Raw genomic sequence first — 18455 nt, forward strand, 5'->3', positions numbered from 1 at the left:
TAGTCCCAAAATTTATTATTGATTAATTCATGATTATGTTATTGCTTGTTCTCAAACTATTTGTATCTAGTCATCCTTTGAACTTTAAAGGTGTCCTGGCATTTATGTTTTGCTATCACCACTACTAATAAAAGACCCAGAGGGTCTGATCCAACCCATCTTGGCCATCTAACCAGTAAATCCAACGCTCCACAGTCTTTCCGTGTTTGACGGAGCGGACAACCCCACGATCGATTCGTACCTAATTTTTTCCCCTCGCTCGAGAAATCAATCCAGACAAAACCACCCACGATCAGAAAACCACTCATCAAGAAACAACGATCGAACCAACCGTCGAGAAGCGAACGCCCCGGTCGCCGCCGAGGCGCTCCCGCTCGCCCACAGCCGCCCGCTGCCGTCCCACGAGAGCTCCGCCATAGCCTCCACGGGAGGCCGCACTGGACGTCCCTGAACGCGGGGACAGGCTCCCGCCGGCACCCGCGCCCGCTCTGCAGCACTCCTTGCGCCGCCGCTGCCATCCCACAAGAACGCCGCCATAGCATCCATGGGAGGTCGATCGCACGTCCCCTCGAACGCGCGGACAGTGCTCCCGCGACACTCGCACCTCGCTTCTGCAAAGACTCGCGCCACCCGCTGCCGGCCCACAAGAGTGCCACCATAGCCTCCACGGGATGCCACACTGCACTTCCTTGAACGCGCGGACATGCTCCCGCCGGCACGAGCACCAACCCTGAATGCCTGTCAACGCGGAGACAAGCTCCTGCGGCATGCACACATCTGCACTTTCTTCAAGTTCAGGTTCGACTGCTTCCTGTGCCCTGCTGCAATGAAACAATTGGACTGAAGTCATATTCCTTTTCAAACGTGTATGAAAGCAATGACCTTTATTTTTGAAACCAAATCATATTCACTAAGATTTTTGCTAGGGAGCATAACATATACAAAAGAAAGAGGTGACCTTTGTTTGTGAAGCCAATCTGCTAAGATTTCTGGCTCAATGGGGAAGAGCTCGAGAACAGATACCATGTTGCTTTGGAAGATTCAATTTGACCAACGAAATATGAACATTCTTAGATAATGGTTACCCGGTCAAAACCAAGTTGTACAGTGTTCAATTGATCATAAACAAGTAGAATTTTTGTGTGATTAAACAACACAACACACGTTCGGAATGCTACCAAATCAGTAGTACATCAAGTTGTTCTTCCTACCGCCTGAACGTGATATGTTTTTGCTGAATTTAGGAAGCGGCACGGCAGAGATTGCAACTCTCAATAGTATAAAACTGAAGTGGGATTGGACGAAGCAAACAACAAAATGATTAGCTGAGTTTGAGATACCTTGAAACAATATTTTGGATATGTGGCCAAGTACACGTATGGTTGCAAATTTAGGTTTGTTGTTTTACTTAATGCATGGTTCTAAACCACAATTCATGTGTATAAACTATGTTTGCTATGCTACTGGGTTTTACAAAGAACCAAAACTATGTTAGTCGTCAAGAACCAAAAAAGAACTATCATAAGAATTAACCATATGCATGAGCAAGTATTCGAAATGTATCAAAACCACGAACCCAAGAACTATTTGTCTAAGCAACATACAGGCCACGAGTTTGAAAATAGAAAAGGCACATGTATTTGACATGGTAACTGCGTATTGATATCATATGGTTGGCACTGGAAAATTTCACAATACTCATTTTGTTTGCTTATAAATTAATTTATATAGGGGTTAATGGGGAACAATCAATACATAAAATTAACAATACATAGGACATCAGGTTATTCTCAGTGATGAACTAAAGCCCGTCATATAGACAAACATCCAAAATAGACACATTAATTGCATAATTAGGCTTACCACACCAAACTCTACAGGATATGCACCACGATTCTCAAGACGGCTGCCCTAGCATGGAATGATGGAAAGTTATCACTTATCAGTGACACATTTGATAAGTTAAAATACAATCGAGCCTGTTTACCGAAGTATAAACCAAATAAAAGGCAGCTAACCTGTCTAAGAGGGACACTAAGATCACCAGTGCTTCAACATACTCGAAAAAACCCACGTCATCTGTACTATTCCAGTGACCACTTCACTCTGGCCTTGCTCAACATAAGCTTTAAACTCTTTATTTATCTGCAGTGAGTACTGAGTAAATCATTTCTCAGTTGACTTGATTACATGAACATGAATATGGTTTGCAGAACTGGTGGGCAATAGACAGTTACTACCAAAGCACACATGGAAATAGGCCAAACAAGGGAAATTGGGATAGTGTAGATGAAACTGAACAGTTTTCTGAGTATCAAATCACTGTGAAAGCAAATAACCTTTGACAATACCCCCACTACCCAAGTAGGAAAAAAATATGTTGAGCCCTGTATCTTTCGGCACTAGAGTGTACACACCCAACTTCAACTACAAATAAAGCTTGGTATATGCATATCGTTTAAGATAGTCAGACAATCCAAATATGACTATAAAGCAAGCTTGATATATGTTTATGTGAACATCGTATAAGAGAACCAGACATTGGACTTTGACTTACCACAGTCAATGTCGAGTGTGTGTTTACCTTAGCTCGAGAGGTGTAGCAGCTAAATCTCAAACTTTCGAACGGGTTTACGTAAAACTAATTCCATCAAAATAACAAAGAATCACAAACTTTCGAACGGGTTTTCGTAAGGTACATGTAACATTTCAAGTGTTCTTACATCCAAGTCCGTAAAATCTAACTTTTTGGAGACCAGGGCGAGAAGACAGAATACATGATTCAGTTTGTGAACAAAATACAGTAGCCAAAACACTGAACAGTGAAATTACTTTTAGATAGAATACTATTTGTTACAAATGTAAATGAACAGCTTATAGCATCCTGTTGTGCAACTATTTATTTTTTCAGAACCCTGTCCTCCTCAATATCTCAAATGGAATCTGAATACCAAAATAGAGCTAGAATTTTGAATTCTAAATGAAATCACCTAACTTGCTAGAACTATTGCGGAGACCTGTGAGGTGAGCTAGGCGGCTACTGCTGTTCTCTCTGCAATTGTTGAGGCTATGGCGCCGAAGGAAATGGTGGAGGGGATACCTGCCCGCTGATGGCCTCCTCCAGCCGCCGATTCAGAGCCCCTTTGCCTCATCCACGGGCGTCGATGTCCCCGCCACGTCGACCTCCAGCATCATCATCGTCCGATCGGATGCCGCCGCGTGAAGAAGAGTGAGGGTTAAGATTACAGAACGACGCAGAGGCATCGAACGCCGGTGGCGGTGGCTGCGGATCCAGTGGAGACGAGGTATGCCCCTCCACCGGTGGAGGGGGGATTGAAATTAATGGTCTCTCACACATTCTGCACCACCAAAAAGTTTACTTTAGTGGAGTTGTCAATGGATTATAAGAAGGAATAAAGCATGCATGCATGCTTTGGGACAGACCTTGGTTGTATAACCTTAATAGGGAAAAAATATGAGAGAAATCAGACACAAGATCAGCTCAATACATCTGGTGGATGAAATGGTGATGATCAATCCAGTTGCATGGTAGATGTTTTTCTAAACTAAACAGAATTAGACAATCCATTTATCATTTACATTCACCCTGAAGCATATGGATTAAGCTGGATAAAAAATCATATCTGAATGACAAAACATGAAAGTTAGAGCTCTACAATGTGTTTTTAAATAAATCCCCAAACTTATATTCAGTAGGTTTATCTATTATTGAAGCATTGACACCACCACCTCAACTGCAGCAAAATCATTGGACACCCTCCAAACTAAAAACAATCTTCTACAAGCCGAAGTGGCGACGACGTTAGCACTGAAATTATCGAAGACAATTGGAAAATAATCCCGTAACATATAACGTGCCAAAAAGCATATAGGCCATGAGTTAGGAATACAAAAGGCACATATATTAAATATGGTTACTGTGTATCAATATCCATATATCTGGCTCTAGAGAAATTTATAATACTCATTTTGTTTTCCTAGAAATGAAATTATAGGAGATAAGATTTTCTTGCTCTACACAGAAGTAGACATCTTACAAAATGCATTCAAGTAAGTTTTGTAGGATTTCAACATTCTTCATCAGCTGTTTGCACAACTCCATCTTCGATAACTAACAGCACACCATATGCAATTTTTTACGCAAGCATTATTTCATCTACATGATGATTCAGGTGATAACACTTACCTATTGCAAATCCAATCAGAGGCATTATTTCATCTAAATGGTTTGTCCAGAATCGAGATACCAGTCTAATTCTCTCACACAAAATTCTACAGACCCATCTAGAAAATTAGCTTGCTTCACACGGATGTGTATTTCTACAAGGCGAAGCAGTAAGTTTTGATTGTAGACTTGTAGTGTACCAAAGTGGGGTCGCGCATAGACGGAGAGAGAGCCAAGAGGGACGGACCTGCGCGTCGTAGACGAAGCCGTGGGTGATGCACTCGCAGGGGAGGAAGCCGGAGAGGACCGTCCGTCGGTAGTGAGCCCGGCCAGAGTGATGCCGCCATGGTCAGCGGCGTTGAAGACATCTGATGTGGGAGGGAGCTCATTTGGCGGCGGACGGCGTCGGTGGCGGAGAGGAGGCCGACCCAGAGCCACCGAACTCCGGTGGCGGAGGCCACGGCAGAGAATCCCGTGGAAACGAGATCCGCCCCTCCACCTCACCACCTCTCTTGGCGCATCCCGCTGGGTGAGCCTGGGTCACCTAGCCCTCCGCGAGAGCAGCGTAGTCTCCAGTCGCCTGGAGGAAGCGGAAGGAGGAGGACGCCGTCGAGGCCAGCGGCGGAGAGGCACGGGAGCGGGGTCCGGTCGCCGGCGCTGGGGGAGTCACAGGAAGTGACCTTGAGATGAGTGAGCTTTTTTCTAGAAGGAGAGGATGAGAGTGAGCTGTGGGGGACTGGGCGTAGGAGGTGACGGGGACAGCGAAGGGCGTGTCAATTTTGGCCTTCGGGTCTGCGTGGCCCGTAGATCCTTTACTTTGCCTGCTATACGAGCTCCAAATAAAAAAAATATTATACTCGTATGAGTTTTAGAAAATTGTTTGGGAATTATTTGATGATTTTAAAGGTTTTTTTTTTGGCCAAAACTGATTTTCCTATGAAGTATCGGGTTAAACAAAGTTTGAGCCATTATGTTTTATTCATATTTGATACTCAGTATTTGTTTAAAATCATATATTTATCTAAAAATATTTATTGGAAATATATCAAATTTTGTATCATCAAAAATCCGTAAACATGCAGGTCACAAGTGGTTTGTGGATGTTAAATTTCCTGAAATTCTTCATGGTGGATATTTTATTCGGCACTCTTGAACAGGTATACATATTTCGCTCTGTATCATGATACTTATTTCATGTTATATCTCTATTCGAAAACTAACTATTACTACTTAATAGCTACATATAACATATGTTAGAAGCAAACTAGGAGACAATTTATTGGACTAGGAGTTGAATGATGATAATATCATAAATCGAGACTTGAAAAGTGATGAAAACGACATATATTCCACGGATTGTATGATTGTGGGTGGACAGTCGGTCGACCCCCTGAAAACATCAAAACATTGAACACATCATTAGAATTTGGGGTTGTCTCGCAACCATTGCTTCTATTACCATCTTCCAATCCAACATATTACATTTTCTTAAACATATACTAATGCTTTATTGTTATTTTAGTAGATGAACCCACTATACACGAGATCTAAGTTGTCGTGAAAATATGTATATTGCACATACGGGCTCCTCACATGGTTGGGCATGAGAGACATCTAAGTGGCTCGGTAAAAAACTCGCTAAAAGATAAATAATATTTTTAAAATTATTTTATTATTATGAATTATAATACGTGCGTGGCACGTGCACCTTTACTAGTTTCATAAAGGACAAACTGAATACCACTTTGCTATGTTTTCTCTATGCTCAAAAATGAATAGTTGCTTTCAGTGCACTATTGATCATGATCTTTTATTTGAGTTACTTCTCATATTGTAACATAGTTGCTAAGTTCTATTATTAGAATTATATCTATCATGCCTATGTTTAGAGTACTTTGATCTCATGTTACAATGGCTTTACAATAACTTGATTAAGATTGTGTTTGCTGCATGTCACCTCAAAAATTATTTTTGTTATCACTTACCTACTCGAGGATGAGCAAGAGTTAAGCTTAGGGATGCTGATATGTTGCAAGCGTATCTATAATTTTTGATGCTCCATGCTTGTTTTACACAAATTTCTATATGTTTTGTTTACACTTCGTGGCATTTTTATGCATTTTCTGGAACTAACCTATTAACAAGATGCCACGATGCTAGTTCCTGTTGTGTGCTGTTTTTGTATTTAAGAAAAGTTGTATAGGAAATATTCTTGGAATTGGACGAAACAAAAACCAAACCTCCTATTTTTCCCGACACGAAGACGTAGTCCAAAGCAGAGACGGAGGAGGGCGCCGAGGTGGCCACACCATGCCTAGACGCGGGCCACCTCCTGGCCACGCCTAGGGGTGGTGTGGGCCCCTCGGGCGCCCACCGACCTCGCCCTTCCGCCTATAAGTTGCCTCCCGACGCGAAAACCCTAAATCACCAGCCTCCGTCCATGAAAAGTTCTGTAGGTCCGCCGCCATCGAAGACAAGTTTCGGGGGACAGAAAAATCTGTTCTGGTACCTTTCCCGGACGGGGATTTTCCCCCGAGCCATCTCCATCGACTCCACCGCCATCTTCATTAGTGTTGCTGACTCCCATGATGAGGAGTGAGTAGTTCTCCCCCGAGGCTGAGGGTTTTACAGGTAGCTATGTGGTCTATCTCTCTCCCACGGTATGATCTTTATGTGATAACGAGCTTTGTAATCTAGTTGAATAAGTAGATGTTACTCTTCATCTATTATGCTACTCAAGTGGTTTTATTATGTGATTTTCGGAGACACCTTGTCCCATGGTGTGAAGGTGACAGTGTGCGCACCGTGTGTGTCTCTTAGGCTAAATTTTGGAGAAATACTTATCATGAGTTATAATTTGAGTTGGATGTATCTATGAAATTGTGGTGTTTGTTAGTACTATCTTTGGATGCTCAAAGTTACAGAGCGGGGTGTCCCTGCATTTGGAGGCCCAACACTGTCTACAAGAATAGAAGCGTGTGTAGACATCAGTGCTCAACTTCTGGTACCAGGGCGGCGAGGAGATGAGCATGAAGGTGTTCGACGACACGTCCTGCCGCCGGCACTACCACATCGACGATGACGAAGATGATGATTGAACATGGCGAGTGTTTCTTTCTTTGCAGCGAAGATGGCCACCGGCCAATTGAAGCCATTAGTGTAGGTTTCTGGATGTTCTTCTTGCGCATCGAAGAACAACAACATGGCACTCTCACAACCAGCTGGATTTTCGAGTTTGGGTGACTGAGAGTGCCTTAGAGTGTTCTTTCTTGGCAGCCAACAGACGAAATCTGCGAGGCCAACACTAGTTAGGTTTTCTCATATTTCATTGTTTTAACCATGTTCCAAACAATGTATTAGTTTGTGTAATGTTCCTTCTCCCTATTGAAATGAAAATGCAAAAAACAAGTTATTTTAATGTTTGGGGGCGCGTTTGGGGGCCGCGGCTGGGGAGCGACACGCCCCATACGCGGCATGAAGCGGAGGGGTATCCCAAATGCTCGATCCGGCGCCATTTGGGAGCCGCTTTGGGGGACGCGACTGGAGATGCACTTAAGAGTAAAGCGCCATTTAATGTGAGCATTAGTCCCGATTCGTACGGCTAGACCGTCGAAAAGTTTTAGTCCCGGTTCGTAACAAGACCTTTAGTCCCGTTTGGAGACACCAACCAGAACTAAAGGGGTTGCGGCGGGTTGCCACTGGTGCAAAAACCGGGACTAAAGGTTTCCTGGGTTTTGTTTTTGGCTCCATCCCCCCACCCTCATGGATCGCCTTTTTTAGCTTTGTAAAATACAAAAGAAATTGATAATCAAAAAATAAAATCCTTCGAGATGTCCATGTGTTTAACCGATTATCCAATTTTTAGATTCTCAAGTGCCAAAGGAAAGTATGAAAATTTTCAGGTTTTAGGTTTTGCAAAAAACATATTTATTTATTCAAGATTACTATTACTACCTCCATCCCAAGGCTTAAGGCCTATTTTTTTTAGAAAGTCAAACTATGTTAAGTTTGACTAAGTTTTTATCAAAAATCATTAACATGAAAAGTACAAAATCAATATCATTAGATAGATAATGAAATATATTTTCATTTGGTATCTATAAAATATCATATTCGTTCATTAATTCTTCTAAATGTTTGGTCAAACCTTACTTCGTTTGACTTTCTGGAAAAATATAGGCCTTAACCTTTGGGATGGAGGTAGTACATCATTACTTTTGTTTCTTAAAGTAATTATTTGGAATTCAAACAATAAAGAAGTGTGACATCGTGTCCAAGTGGTTAAAAGGATTGATATGATACTAATATCAATAACATGCACGCAGAGTACTTCGAAGCGGGGCAGAAGGAACTGAGAAGTTAAGCGTGCTAGTGATGGAGCAGTCCGAGGATGGGTGACTGAAAAGTTTGACCACAAGTGGGCAATTTGACCTGAGATTACAAATAGGTGTCATGGCTTTTAGTCCCGGTTGGTATTACAAATTGGGAATAAAGGGGTCCTTCGCCCCGGCATGGCCACAACCCACGTGGCGGAGCCTTTGGTCCCGGTTCACAGCACAACCGGGATTAAGAGGGGGGGGCTTTAGTCCCGATTCCGTAGTTCCGGTTGCAAAACCGAGTCTAAAGGCCCTTACCAACCGGTACTAAATCCCCCTTTTCTAGTAGTGATATTAATATCGCGAATATATCAGTTCTGCAACGAAATGTGCTGGCTCCGAATTTTGATGCGTTTTTCTACGGATTTTCCATCACCTATCTATTGGTTTTAGGGTTTCAATGAATTTTGTGTTTCAACTAACGCTAATATTGCAATCCAAGGCGAAACCTTGATTTTAAATTATGTATTTCAGGAAACCATCATATCTGCAGGATCCAAGGACATTTATGGGCTAATTGCAACGAAATAAAGACATTTCCTTTTGAGGCCAAATTCATCCTGGCGACCTAGCTAGGAGCTTTAACGGGCATCGGTACGGGCGGGGGTGACCGTAGCATCCTCCCGTACTGTCCGGTGCCGCCTTCATCTTATCAAACCAAACCCTTTCTATGAAGGCATAACGACGAAAAAAAAACCACACCAGCCACCATTAGCACCAGAGCAGAGGAGATTAGATCTGAAGAAGGAGAAGACCAACCTCGACTCCACCGATGACCAATCTCATCAAGATCACCACCTCATCCACTACATCCCACATGTACTGAGAGAGAGATTCATACTTGTAAGATTAGGGATTGAAACCTCTATTCCATCCTGGTTGTAATTTGATTTGATCTTCAACTATTGTGGCTTGCTACAGTAATATCAAGATAAACTCCATTTACTTTGCTATGATATCATTATGCTATTTCCTCTCATGTGTGAGTAGATCCCATTGGCGTGGGAGATGTAGGAGATTGGTGAGATGTGATGTGCCAATTTTATTCCATCTAATTGTGAACTAATGTTTTAGATTATTACATATATGAGTATGAATGTTTATGTGCGCCTAATGCTGTTATCTAATTTAAGGGCCCAGATAGCATGATCTCAAGAACTCATAAAAATAAACTTATTCGCTAGTGAATCGGCGAACCCCGAGTGACACGGCCGATATAAAAGAGGATCTAGCAATACTCGAGGAATCACAAGGAACCACCGAGATTAAAGCTTTACTCCAGTCTAACCACATTAATAGATGCACTGACCATGGCTTTGATAACATGCAGAAGGATTATTGGAGGAAGATGAAATCTACCAAGAGGAGTCTTTTTCTCTTATGGGTTGCTTGCCCTTCTCAGCTATAAATATGAAGAATCATATTCACTCATCACATTTATTTCATTGGGCACATTCACTATTGCCATGAACCGAATCACCTCGCGCCTACTTTTCCACCGGCAAAAACCAGTTTATTTCTTATTAGCTATTTACTTTTATGCACTTTACTTTATTGCATTATCAATACTCTAAACTCTTATTATTTACACTCACCACTTTCCATTTCAATTCTAGCAGTCAATTCACCTAAGACTTGTGACACTTTGGGTGTGATAGAAACACCGCAAATAAACATCCTCCTACGCTCCTTGTTGGGATACGAAATAACCGGAAATAATACGTCCACAAAAATATGCATTAATGACCATGTGTTCTTGCAGGCCATCAAAATGTTCCAAAAACATTACAGATGCACAAATCGCTAGTACAAAAAGAAGAAGAAAAAACAAAAGCTCCTATTATTCTGATCAAAATCTTGCAGTTTCTATACAAACCATTACCATGACACCATCTGGAGTCCGCGGTTGCAAGACAATGTATTTAACAAGGCTATTGCCAGACATGGCCGATTAATGTCACACCATTGATTTTTACCATGGAAGAAGTCCACGCTCTCAAAACGATGTCTTCAACAAGACCATTGCCAGACACATCCAATTAAGATCATACATTAAATTTTCACCTTGTACTCCTCTTATGCTGCCGCCCCTGCTTGCCAATGCTGTTGCTGCAATTCAAGAAAGACCAAACAAAGTTCTCATCGCCTCGAAGATACAATCCTCCATTACTAGACCTCAAACCTCAACCGCCATGACATTCTTCACCACTATTTTCTCCTTGAAAATCGAAAACCAACATGACCCATGATAGCAAGATACAACGAAGGTTCGTGACACCCCGTCCCGGAGCCACAGGGCCAGAAATTTGGGTGCACACGACCGAATTCTATCTTATCCAACAATCTACATGGATCGCAAAGGATATCGCCGGTGGAGACTTCCGGAACTTGTCACCGGCCAGATCAATGAGGGAAGGCATAAAGCATAACACTGTCTTGACGCGAAGAACCCAATGGCCATCTCCTTTATTATGTAAATCGGCAGGCCCCCACGCCGCCCCTCGCCGGCTTCCAACAATTGAAGGGAGATCTGAGCGGGCACTGCCATCTCCAACCGCACCACACGGTGGTGAGGACTGAGGCGCACCAAGTCCCCTGATCTAGGCGTCGTTCCACTATAGCAATCGCCGAAAAAACTCGAGCCCGCCGCTCTGACATCCCTCTCCGCCCGACGAGCCACGCCTTCGAGAGCCGCTGCGGAGCCCTAGCCGGAGATCCCAACACACGAGAAGGGATAGGCCTGCGTCGCTACCAGTCACGCTCGGGGTTGAGATCCCACCACCGTCATATGCCGAGCAGCCTTCTACCGACGGCATCCTTTGGCGATGGTGTGGATATCGGCTAGAGGGGAGGGGGGGGGGGGGGGGACGGCGGCTCTACTATTCTTCCCGAGCCTGTGGCGCGGAGACTCTCCCTCACATGTTTTATCTATCACCTGCCTCCTTCAGTTCACGCATTCTATGTACAAATCAAGGCTCTTCTTCGCGCAAACTCACGAGTAATATCTTGGGAACAAACACAGCAAGAAACAAAGATCTTCAATATTTCATTTTTTCTGCTCTGTGCTAGAAGTGATATATGAATATATGATTGGTATGGTATGTGGACATGTGTGGTGTGGACATACACACAAACAGGAGCACGTTCGTGTGCTACTCGATCACGTGTCTTGTGTACGTAGGTAGCTTGCTCGACTCTGAAATCTGAATGCCACCCAACGAGCGCTCGTCAATCGTCATGACCACGCCCTCTCGCCGTGCAAGGCTCGCCGCCGCGTGAGGCTCCGAATCCAGCTCCGGCCGCCGCGCCCTTTCGCCCGCTGATGCTCCGCCGCGTGGCACACCGCCGTCGATGATGCCGCCTCCTTGCCGCTGACCGACGCCCTCTTCCAACGCGCCAGCTGCAGCAGCCGCCCCACCACCTGCTTCCGCCACCGTGCAGCCCCGCCACGCTTCGCGTGCTCCACAACCGCCGTCGTCGCCTTGTACGCGCTCTTGTCGGCGGCATGCGGCATCGTCGGCTTCTGGTTCTGGGTGTCCACCCACGTCGCCTTCCCGTTGTCCTCGAACTTGATCGAAATGAAAGAATCTGCAATATTTTTAATGGATCCACCGATGAGCAAATCAGAAAACACGGAACGAAACCGATTTAACGATCGATCCGCGCTCGCGTGCGTACCGTCAAGGCTCGCGACGGAGGCGGTGTCTTCGCCGTCGTCGTCCTCCCAGTTATTGTCGTCGTTGCCGTGGACGACGGCATCGTGTGTGTGGTGCCGGGAGGAGGAGGATTCGATGCGGTGGAGCAACGAGGAGCCCAGCGCCAAGACGGAGACGATGCTGCTGGTCCTCACGCGCCGGAGCGCCTTGCCGTAGGGCCGCGCCGACAGGTAGCTTGCGCCGTCGGCCGGCGCGCTCGCGCGTCCGCCGCCCTGCTTCGAGGCGAGGATGAGGAGGAGGCGCTCCCGGAGGCAGTGGGCGCATACGCCCACCAGGAGCTCCCTCGGGTGGAAGTAGCACATCAGGGTGCCGTCGGCGCCTTGTCCTTGATCTCCGCCACCGTGGCCATGATTGAACACGTTGCTCATGGCGCGCGCTCCCCTCGGTCGCTCAGCTGCTACGTACGGCTAGTAGATACGTGCTGCTGATGGCATGCAGAGCGGAGCGAGTAGCTAGGTAGCTAGTGCAAGTAAACGAAGCTATGATATATATGATACTCCTATGCAGATCAACTTTCTGCAATCTCTTATTCAGAGTTGAGATCCTGGAGATGATAAGGAGAAGGAGAGACTACTGTTTGGGCAGCTTGTTGTACTCTGCCTTTATTGGACCAAGGAGACAGTGGAGTGGCCCCTGATGGCTGACAGTCAGGCATGCATGGATCTAGCTCCTAGCAAAGACCTAACTAACAACACATGCATGTTTAATACTAGTTAATTGTGTTTTCCATGAATTAATATGTTTTCACAACTTATAATTATGAAAAAAAACGTATAGTTGTGCATTGTACTCAATACTTTTACAAATTACATTTTATATTATTTTCTGTCAAATTTGACTTTACAAAGTTTGATAAAATATGTTGAAAAACATAAAGATCCACGATATGAAATGCATACCACATGATATTTATATTCCATGATAGTTATAAAATTACCGATTGAACATTGGAAGATCGATTGCTATAGACTGGGTCTTGCTTTATAAAGTTTAGCTTGACCAGTGCTCAAACATAGGATAATTTGGAAAAAAAAATGGGGTATTGAATTTTAGAAAACCAGGTGACCAAGGACGACCAGGCTCCAAAAATGGACACGCGATCTCATTAAACTTGCAGGTGCCAGGCTATAAATTGACATACTAATTGATAACCTAGTTTAATCAAATCGTCATATGATCGATCCCAAACAATTCGGTTAGAATGAATTAAGATAATAATAATAATAATCCGATCTATAATACTCATTCATTCAATTTTCTTCTTTACTCATTCATTCAATTTTCTGTAAGTTATATTTCAGATTTAACATCTTAGTCATCCATCGAGGTCAACTTCTTATTAATGTAAGTGAAACTTTGGATTTTCAAAAGTAGAGTAGCTGTGGAATTTCTGTACTTCTTGAAGACCATGCATATGGAGGACGTCAATAATTTGGGAAGCTAATGAGTCTTCTTTTTTTACCTATTAATTTTCCTGTTTGCCCTACTTGCTGGCATATGACTAAAAGTATTATATTAATATATGAATCAGTAATTTCGAATTAATGTTTCCTTCAATTTCCACCATCGTTTTTGTCACCACTTTTTGTCCTACAAGGATCGTCTACCTGCATGCCACCTTCATAAGAGCATGCCACATAAAAATACATGTTTTTTTTAATTCTTACTCCACTAGCACATGAGGCTGCTTTGATTTCAGCGTGCAATGTCTAACTTCATTGATATTAGTTGATCTTGAGCATGCTCGATCTTCATCTTTCAGGAATGCTCTCATCGTTAATTTAATGGATTGATATCCATCAAAAAATGGTCTATTTCCTCACATTTTTCTCTTGCCTGTTGTGCTCTGACGGTAGGCGCGGTACTTCGCTGGCTCTATTTGAAATGTAACGATTATTTGCACTTCGACTTCCTTATTGACAAATTGCATGTGTAGACTGCCATTGATCAATCCCATTGTCATAGGGCAGTACTAAATTTACAATGGAGTTGTCAGGCTTTTGAACCTTGCTCTACAAGTTGAAGTTTGGATTTTCAGTTAATCATATCCTTTCAATTTATTAGCTGATGGACTACCACCTATGGTTACAGCCTACCAAGTTACTATATAAAGATATTTTTTGTTAAATTTAGCACGGCTGAAATCATTGAGTATGTAAACTTATTATTTGTATGTACTTTTTTATGTGGAAAAGAACCATACATCAATGTAAGAGTTGGCGAACATGGTTGTATTAAATTAATACTATTAATCTTACTATCGCATTGGCATTGTGCACTTCTTTCATCTTATGTATATTTTTTCTACTGATCATGCCGCAGCAATGCGCGGGGTATCATCTAGTATAAATAAGAAGTTCATCCTCATTAACCTATTTCTCTTAACATGCAGCTATGCCACACCATTATTTTATTTTCTTTCATTTTAACAGAAATCATCTTTTTTCGATAAAGGACGCTTTATTATTTAAACAATTTTAAGCATTACACTCAGCCGCTGCATAACAAGATGCACATAGCCGTTTATAGGTCCACAAATTCAAAGATATACTCCGAGAAGGTACATAAAAAAGGTGAATATCCCGACGGCTAAGCTACTGATGGCGTGTAACTCACACGTTCGTTGGGAACCCCAAGAGGAAGGTATGATGCGCACAGCAGCAAGTTTTCCCTCAGAAAGAAACCAAGGTTTATCGAACCAGGAGGAGCCAAGAAGCACGTTGAAGGTTGATGGCGGTGGGATGTAGTGCGGCGCAACACCAGGGATTCCGGCGCCAACGTGGAACCTACACAACACAACCAAAGTACTTTGCCCCAACGAAACAGTGAGGTTGTCAATCTCACCGGCTTGCTGTAACAAAGGATTAACCGTATTGTGTGGAAGATGATTGTTTGCAGAAAACAGTAGAACAAGTATTGCAGTAGATTGTATTTCAGTAAAGAGAATTGGACCGGGGTCCACAGTTCACTAGAGGTGTCTCTCCCATAAAATAAACAGCATGTTGGGTGAACAAATTACAGTTGGGCAATTGACAAATAAAGAGGGCATGACCATGCACATACATATTATGATGAGTATAGTGAGATTTAATTGGGCATTACGACAAAGTACATAGACCGCCATCCAACTGCATCTATGCCTAAAAAGTCCACCTTCAGGTTATCATCCGAACCCCCTCCAGTATTAAGTTGCAAAGCAACAGACAATTGCATTAAGTATGGTGCGTAATGTAATCAACAACTACATCCTTAGACATAGCATCAATGTTTTATCCCTAGTGGCAACAGCACAACACAACCTTAGAACTTTCTGTCACCGTCCTGTGTGTCAATGCAGCATGAACCCACTATCGAGCATAAATACTCCCTCTTGGAGTTACAAGCATCTACTTGGCCAGAGCATCTACTAGTAACGGAGAGCATGCAAGATCATAAACAACACATAGATATAACTTTGATAATCAACATAACAAGTATTCTCTATTCATCGGATCCCAACAAACGCAACATATAGAATTACGTATAGATGATCTTGATCATGTTAGGCAGCTCACAAGATCCGACAATGATAGCACAATGGGGAGAAGACAACCATCTAGCTACTGCTATGGACCCATAGTCCAGGGGTAGACTACTCACACATCACTCCGGAGGCGACCATGGCGGCGTAGAGTCCTCCGGGAGATGATTCCCCTCTCCGGCAGGGTGCCGGAGGCGATCTCCTGGATCCCCCGAGATGGGATCGGCGGCGGCGTCTCTGGAAGGTTTTCCGTATCGTGGCTCTCGGTACTGGGGGTTTCGCAACGGAGGCTTTAAGTAGGCGGAAGGGCAGGTCAAGAGGCGGCACGAGGGCCCCACACCACAGACCGCGCGGCCAAGGGGGCCGCGCCGCCTAGGGTGTGGCCCCTCGTGGCCCCTCTTCGTCTCTTCTTCGGACTTCGGAAGCTTCGTGGCAAAATAGGACCCTGGGCATTGATTTCGTCCAATTCCGAGAATATTTCGTTACTAGGATTTCTGAAACCAAAAACAGCAGAAACAAAGAATCGGCACTTCGGCATCTTGTTAATAGGTTAGTTCCAGAAAATGCATGAATATGACATAAAGTGTGCATAAAACATGTAGATAACATCAATAATGTGGCATGGAACATAAGAAATTATCGATACGTCGGAGACGTATCAGCATCCCCAAGCTTAGTTCTGCTCGTCCCGAGCAGGTAAACGATAACACAGATAATTTCTGGAGTGACATGCCATCATAACCTTGATCATACTATTTGTAAAGCATATGTAGTGAATGCAGCGATCAAAACAATGTATATGACATGAGTAAACAAGTGAATCATAAAGCAAAGACTTTTCATGAATAGCACTTCAAGACAAGCATCAATAAGTCTTGCATAAGAGTTAACTCATAAAGCAATAATTCAAAGTAAAGGCATTGAAGCAACACAAAGGAAGATTAAGTTTCAGCGGTTGCTTTCAACTTGTAACATGTATATCTCATGGATATTGTCAACATAGAGTAATATAATAAGTGCAATAAGCAAATATGTAGGAATCAATGCACAATTCACACAAGTGTTTGCTTCTTGAGGTGGAGAGAAATAGGTGAACTGACTCAACATTGAAAGTAAAAGAATGGTCCTCCATAGAGGAAAAGCATCGATTGCTATATTTGAGCTAGAGCTTTGATTTTGAAAACATGAAACAATTTTGTCAACGGTAGTAATAAAGCATATGTATCATGTAAATTATATCTTACAAGTTGCAAGCCTCATGCATAGTATACTAATAGTGCCCTTACCTTGTCCTAATTAGCTTGGACTACCGGATCATCACAATGCACATGTTTTAACCAAGTGTCACAAAGGGGTACCTCTATGCCGCCTGTACAAAGGTCTAAGGAGAAAGCTCGCATTGGATTTCTCGCTATTGATTATTCTCAACTTAGACATCCATACCGGGACAACATAGACAACAGATAATGGACTCCTCTTTTATGCATAAGCATGTAACAACAATTAATAATTTTCTCATTTGAGATTGAGGATATATGTCCAAAACTGAAACTTCCACCATGGATCATGGCTTTAGTTAGCGGCCCAATGTTCTTCTCTAACAATATGCATGCTTGATGGCGTGTAACTCACACGTTCGTTGGGAACCCCAAGAGGAAGGTATGATGCGCACAGCAGCAAGTTTTCCCTCAGAAAGAAACCAAGGTTTATCGAACTAGGAGGAGCCAAGAAGCACGTTGAAGGTTGATGGCGGCGGGATGTAGTGCGGCGCAACACCAGGGATTCCGGCGCCAACGTGGAACCTGCACAACACAACCAAAGTACTTTGCCCCAACGAAACAGCGAGGTTGTCAATCTCACCGGCTTGCTGTAACAAAGGATTAACCGTATTGTGTGGAAGATGATTGTTTGCGTAAAACAAGAGAACAAGATTGCAGAGATTGTATTTCAGTAAAGAGAATTGGACCGGGGTCCACAGTTCACTAGAGGTGTCTCTCCCATAAGATAAACAGCATGTTGGGTGAACAAATTACAGTTGGGCAATTGACAAATAAAGAGAGCATGACCATGCACATACATATCATGATGAGTATAGTGAGATTTAATTGGGCATTACGACAAAGTACATAGACCGCCATCCAGCATGCATCTATGCCTAAAAAGTCCACCTTCAGGTTATCATCCGAACCCCCCCCCCCCAGTATTAAGTTGCAAAGCAACAGACAATTGCATTAAGTATTGCGCGGAATGTAACTAGTGACTACATCCTTGAACATAGCACCAATGTTTTATCCCTAGTGGCAACAGCACATCCATAACCTTAGAGGTTCTTGTCACCCCTCCAGATTCACGGAGACATGAACCCACTATCGAGCATAAATACTCCCTCTTGGAGTTACTAGCATCAACTTGGCCAGAGCATCTACTAATAACGGAGAGCATGCAAGATCATAAACAACACATATACATAGCTTTGATAATCAACATAACAAGTATTCTCTATTCATCGGATCCCAACAAACGCAACATATAGAATTACAGATAGATGATCTTGATCATGTCAGGCAGCTCACAAGATCCGACAATGATAGCACAATGGGGAGAAGACAACCATCTAGCTACTGCTATGGACCCATAGTCCAGGGGTAGACTACTCA

The 18455-nt window shown here is 43.3% G+C and overlaps 1 protein-coding gene and 1 long non-coding RNA gene across 3 annotated transcripts; both read right to left on the minus strand.

Annotated features, from left to right (window-relative positions):
* Positions 1-629: 629 nt before the first annotated feature.
* LOC127298472 (uncharacterized) lies at positions 630-4935 on the minus strand. 2 transcript variants are annotated; one of them, XR_011744757.1, is made up of 5 exons: positions 4434-4935; positions 3101-3359; positions 2019-2145; positions 1864-1906; positions 630-818 (listed from the first exon to the last, which is right to left on the minus strand). It is a non-coding gene; the product is annotated as an uncharacterized lncRNA (long non-coding RNA). The 2 variants fall into 2 exon arrangements; XR_007849787.2 differs by having other exon boundaries at positions 630-821.
* A 6648-nt stretch (positions 4936-11583) lies between these two features.
* LOC127298471 (uncharacterized) lies at positions 11584-12858 on the minus strand. The gene is made up of 2 exons (XM_051328321.2): positions 12241-12858; positions 11584-12150 (listed from the first exon to the last, which is right to left on the minus strand). The coding sequence occupies exons 1-2, from the start codon at positions 12644-12646 to the stop codon at positions 11798-11800; spliced, it is 759 nt and encodes a 252-aa protein (XP_051184281.1). The 5' UTR covers positions 12647-12858; the 3' UTR covers positions 11584-11797.
* Positions 12859-18455: the final 5597 nt, after the last annotated feature.

This window comes from Lolium perenne, chromosome 5 (assembly GCF_019359855.2).
Source record: "Lolium perenne isolate Kyuss_39 chromosome 5, Kyuss_2.0, whole genome shotgun sequence".
Taxonomy (NCBI): domain Eukaryota; kingdom Viridiplantae; phylum Streptophyta; class Magnoliopsida; order Poales; family Poaceae; genus Lolium; species Lolium perenne.